The sequence below is a fragment of the Phyllobates terribilis genome, unplaced genomic scaffold (genome assembly GCF_046119375.1).
Source record: "Phyllobates terribilis strain yellow unplaced genomic scaffold, ASM4611937v1 Scaffold_183__1_contigs__length_3771566, whole genome shotgun sequence".
Lineage (NCBI taxonomy): Eukaryota > Metazoa > Chordata > Amphibia > Anura > Dendrobatidae > Phyllobates > Phyllobates terribilis.
Window position 1 is genome coordinate 2,357,239 of NW_027362943.1, and position 5,100 is coordinate 2,362,338.

Genomic DNA, 5,100 nt, shown 5'->3' on the forward strand with positions numbered 1-5,100 from the left:
CTGATCCGGCTACCTGACTATTCCTCGTCCCATCTCACACCGCAGAACAGCAGGTAACACCGTGGCCCAAGCCTAGGGGCCTCTGTGTAAGTCCAGATACGGAGAAAACAGAGTAGATAGCGCCAAGCCTGTTCATGGTGACCATCTTTTGAGCTGCCAGGTGACCATGAACAGTGCCCCCAATACATTGTGTCTGCAAACTATTCCAGCAAGATGTGCATTCAAATAGCTAAATGGCGCTCCTTCCCTTCTTAACCTGCCATGTGCCCAGATAGTAGGATACAACCGTAAAATAATTTGTAAGGTGTATCTGTTTCTTATTATCCTTTGTGAAGAATTCCAAAGATATCACCATATAATGTGACACACGTCAGATATAAAAAATGGGCACTGATAGGAACACAAAACCGTCAGCGGGAAGTGGATTAATCAGAGTATTTTGGGAACTAACTGCTGTAGTCAAAAACTGTGAGTATAGATAATTACACATTTTCTGAAATGATCAAACTCAACAGTTTTCATCAGTAATAAATGAGTAACTAGTGGTGAAACCTCTCTGGGGTAATTGGAGTATGGGGCTCGGTGGCTCTTGGCAATCTAAACTATTGTAAGGGCCAATATTTTCTGTCAGATGAGTGTCAAGAAGAAATATTAGACATTCAAAGAGAACTTTTTATAATACTGCAGAGCTGAGGTGTCTTAAATTTAGCTTAGAGATATATCATCGCACAGGTGAAATGTTTTTATGTAGTTTATCGCAATACTATTTGAAGTTAGATGCTTTTAAAATAAATTGAAAAGTCAGGATAAAGGGAAACTCTGTTGTTATTGTACAGAAATTCACACTTGTCCCTCACTGCACATTTGATGTTGTCGATTATAAAAGCAAAGTTTGGTCAGAAAGACTGGACCTGGTCTTGTAGGGACCATATGAGGACATTCAGCAGCACAGAAAGGACTTTCAATGCCCAAAGTCATTTGAACAGTTTTGTTTTGGGTGGAGGAGCACGTTTTGATCTAGAGGCAAAATGGTGATCACACGATTGTGATACGGCCGGACTACACCACCGATAAAGCAGCCACAGCCGGTGACTGAGAAGAATCTGTGACTACTCTGCATTTAGTGGTTACTACTCACCTGGGTAGTCATATGTAGGAATCTCCTCTTTACACCGCTCATCACCCCTCACATATGTCTCTGTGGTATTAATATGGGACAGATCTTCACCCTGAAACAAATATTGTAAAAGTCACAGACAGATGGAGAAGTCCCATCTATGATCAACTCTAATCCTGCCATCTCCACCGTTCTCATTACACAAGTATAAACCATATAATACTGGTGGATAAAACAAGACTGAACACAAGACCTTCACAGCCGTCTACACATCATAGGGGAGATCTCATGACACCTTCTCTCCATCTACCTGATGATCCTGAGGAACATTGGGGTCTTCTTGTTTACAGTCCTGTGGAAGAGGACGGGGACACCTGTCTGTTGTTGTCCTCTTACTGGATAGATCTGGAGGAAACACATACAGGGACTGGATTCATTCTTTACATACAGATAATTATAGGCCGTGTGTATTTAGTCCTGTCTATTACCTGGTGATGTGAGGGGCTGGGGAACCTCCACCATGACGTCCTTGTACAGATCTTTGTGTCCTTCTAAATACTCCCACTCCTCCATGGAGAAATAGACTGTGACATCCTGACACCTTATAGGAACCTGACACATACAATGATACCGTCATCCCCCAATCCCTTCATAGCATTACTGTATAATGTCCCAGCATTCCCAGCAGTGTCACCTCTCCAGTCAGCAGCTCAATCATCTTGTATGCGAGTTCTAGGATCTTGTGGTCATTGATGTCCTCATGTATGAGGGGGTGAGGTGGAGGCTCTGTGATTGGGCTCAGGGGTCTTCCCCATCCCTCAGACACAGGGGCCTGACAGCGCTCACTAGAGGTCTTCTTCACTACTGTGTAATCCTGATAATGGAGAAACGCCTTAATAAATCTCAGTACAGACATTTCCAGAGTCCTCACCTCTCCAGTTCTGCCCATCTGTTATTCCCATAGATAAGAATGATGTAATGTGACGTCATCAGAATCTCTCACCTCTCCAGTAAGCCGGAAGAGGATCTCTATGGTGAGGTGTAATATCCTCTCCACCATCTTGTCTCTGTCCATATCCATCTTTGATTGGTAAATCAGGAAAATTCTCTTCTATAGAAGATCTTCACTGAGAGGATCCGATATTGTAGAGATCTGAATGAGAAGAAGATGAGCCGATGTAACATCATAAAAATCCTGTGTAATAATACAATTACTGGAGATAATAAGTGGAAAGATATGAGATTTATTATTTTACAGTATTTAGTTTTTTCTTTACATCTAGTAATAAAACCTATATATTTTCGGCCACAGACAACAAGCAGTTTCTTCCTTGGAGTCTGTAGTTGAATACCTTTCTCACAAGATGGTTATCTGATGGTTTTACAAGATGGTTGTTTGTTCTCAGCCCCGACCCTTTCACAACTCCTGTCTCCTAGTTTAATCTCAAGAGAAACACATAACGAGAACCTGGCTTACACCTCTGGGGTTTCACAGATGCGGCATTGATAAATGTCCACCATGTAAATATGCCGAACACAAGAAATAGATTTAATCACATTAAATAAAACATTTCATTACACAATGTATCACCTGCCGCAGAGAATTTGTAGTATATTGTATTCAATGTCTGGGATGTAATGTCAGATATGTCGGCTGCTCCTCCTGTAAATAAGGCAGAGAATTAATGAGCACATAGGAGACCCCACTAATCCCGCGGCCATTAACCCTTCCAACGTTTCCACACATTTCCTAAGGGTATGTGCACACGATGCAGAAATGCTCAGGATTTTTTCCTGAGCGTTTCTGCATCTCTCTGGCAGGAAAAAACGCATGCGGATTGTACATGCGGTTTCCTGCCAGGGACATGCGGAAATGAAGCGGTCTTCACTTTCATTTCCGCATGCGGGTTGACAAGCGCTTCCCAAGCTATTTTAGCATCACTTGGAAAAGTGCTTGACAACTTGGTCACACTATATAAATCCATGCAACCGGCATGGATTTATATAGTGTGTGATGTCAAAAAATAAAAAATAAATCTATACGTTACCCTCTGATGGCCCCCGGTGTCCTGCTTCATCGGTCCCGGCTGCCGGCAGTGAAGACTGTAGGACCTTCCGACGTCAGCGTCACGTGACCCGTCACATGACTCTGACGTCAGCGAAGGTCCTTCATTCAACCGCGAAGTGCGCGGGAAGCCGGCAGGACGCAGCGCGGGCCGTCAGAAGGTGAGAATAATATGTATTTTTTATTTTATTCTTTTTTTTTTAATGGTACCTGGGTCTGGATGAGAGTCCTCTCATCCACACCCGGGTACCATCCGCACATTAGACCGCATGAAAAGCGCATCAACATATACAGTGATGCGGATTCCATGCGGTCTAATGCAAGTCAATGGCGGCAAAAGAGCAGCGTTTCCGCAAAATTAAGTGACATGCTGCGGATTTTTGACCGCAGCGTTTACGCTGCGGAAAAATCCGCATCATGGGCACAGTACATGCGGATTTCCATTGGGGAACATTGCTGCCCTTCTACCATGCGTTTTTCATGCTTTTCCGCGGCGTTTACGCAACTGCAAAAACGCCGCGGAAACGCACGAAAAACGCATTGTGTGAACTCAGCCTAAGAGAACACAATGGTGACTTCAAGAACTTTCAGTTTTGTGGCAGTGAAAGGGTAAATCGTTCAGGTGTCGGGGAGATGGCAGAGGAGCATTGCTGAACCGTGAAGCTTCCTGGACACTGAGGCCAAATCCATCGTACCGGAGGGTATAAAGAGAAGGAGGATCTGATCTTACATTACCAGACCGGTGAAGGGGCCATATTGTGATGACTGTAAGATGATTGTGTTTCTTCATTGTCTTTCTTTGTATCACATCTATTACATCTATTAATGCCGCCATTCATCCTGTGCACAGGAGCGGCTGCTCCAGAGACATTTATATCCTGCTCGGGTTTCATTCTTACCTTCGGTTCTGGGTAAGAAGTATCACTCCGAAACGCGTCACCTCCACCTTAATTCTCTCTGGATTCTTTCCTCCAATGTTCTGATGACGTCCCATCATTATTGTGACATAAGGTTATAAAATGAAGGAATAAAGGTTTTATGTTATTTGAGGTCCTGGATCGTCCTCTATGTGTGGACGGTTATCACTACTATCTACATTACTGCGCTGGAACTAGGAGAGGAATAATGGCGCTGTGTGAGGACTTCTCTGGGCTTCTGTCCTTCATCCTGCAGTCGTCTGAATGGATCTAATGTGGACGGGAACCAGCTAAGCCGCATTCTGTCCACAGCTGTTACCTCACTGTTCACATCACACAAGACCCCAAAAGAGCCTCCGTGCTGAAGGGGTTAATGCCCCCTGCGCCCAGTAATGGGGGATCTCCACATACCTCCACCTGCAGAGCCGCCACCACATATATGGCTGCTCTGTGCGCACAGGAGCTGTGATGAGGTCACAGGAGGGGAGGAGTCAGGGGTCACATGATCAGGGGCCTCAGTGAATGCACAGTGTGAACAGTGCGGCTCCTGTACAGTGATATCCGGAGTGAAGACGCTACATGGAGACGTCTCCGCAGTCAGTGACATTTCCGGCATTATTTGCCCCTCACTACGGGCACAATTACCCCGCGCCGCCTTTTCTACAGTTTTATGTGAGGATGTAACGTGGGATTTTCCTGCTTGGAGACAAATAGACGACACATGAGGTGATTATCACCAGTTACCAGACGTCTACTATATGGCGGCATATGATTGTGCTATCCACTTCATACCAGGAGCTATAAGGCAGAAATCTCGTATGTTTAACCCCTTCCAGGGAGGGCGGCTTTGAAAGACTATGTTCAGAAGAGTCCGGCTGAGGGTTCGTTCACATCAGCGGATTATAAATCGCTCCGATGTTCATCTCGAATAGTTAGACGAGTGTCATGCGAGTGCGCAATGTTTTTCTCGCCTACATCCATGTACAATGCGTTATTAACAT

General features: G+C 44.7%; 1 protein-coding gene across 1 annotated transcript; it reads right to left on the reverse strand.

Annotated features, from left to right (window-relative positions):
* Nucleotides 1-1,588: 1,588 nt before the first annotated feature.
* On the reverse strand, nt 1,589-2,033 carry LOC141212735 (oocyte zinc finger protein XlCOF8.4-like). Its single transcript, XM_073665043.1, has 2 exons — nt 1,812-2,033; nt 1,589-1,729 (listed from the first exon to the last, which is right to left on the reverse strand). Exons 1-2 carry the CDS (start codon nt 2,031-2,033, stop codon nt 1,589-1,591), a joined length of 363 nt encoding a protein of 120 aa, XP_073521144.1.
* Between the last annotated feature and the right edge of the window lie 3,067 nt (nt 2,034-5,100).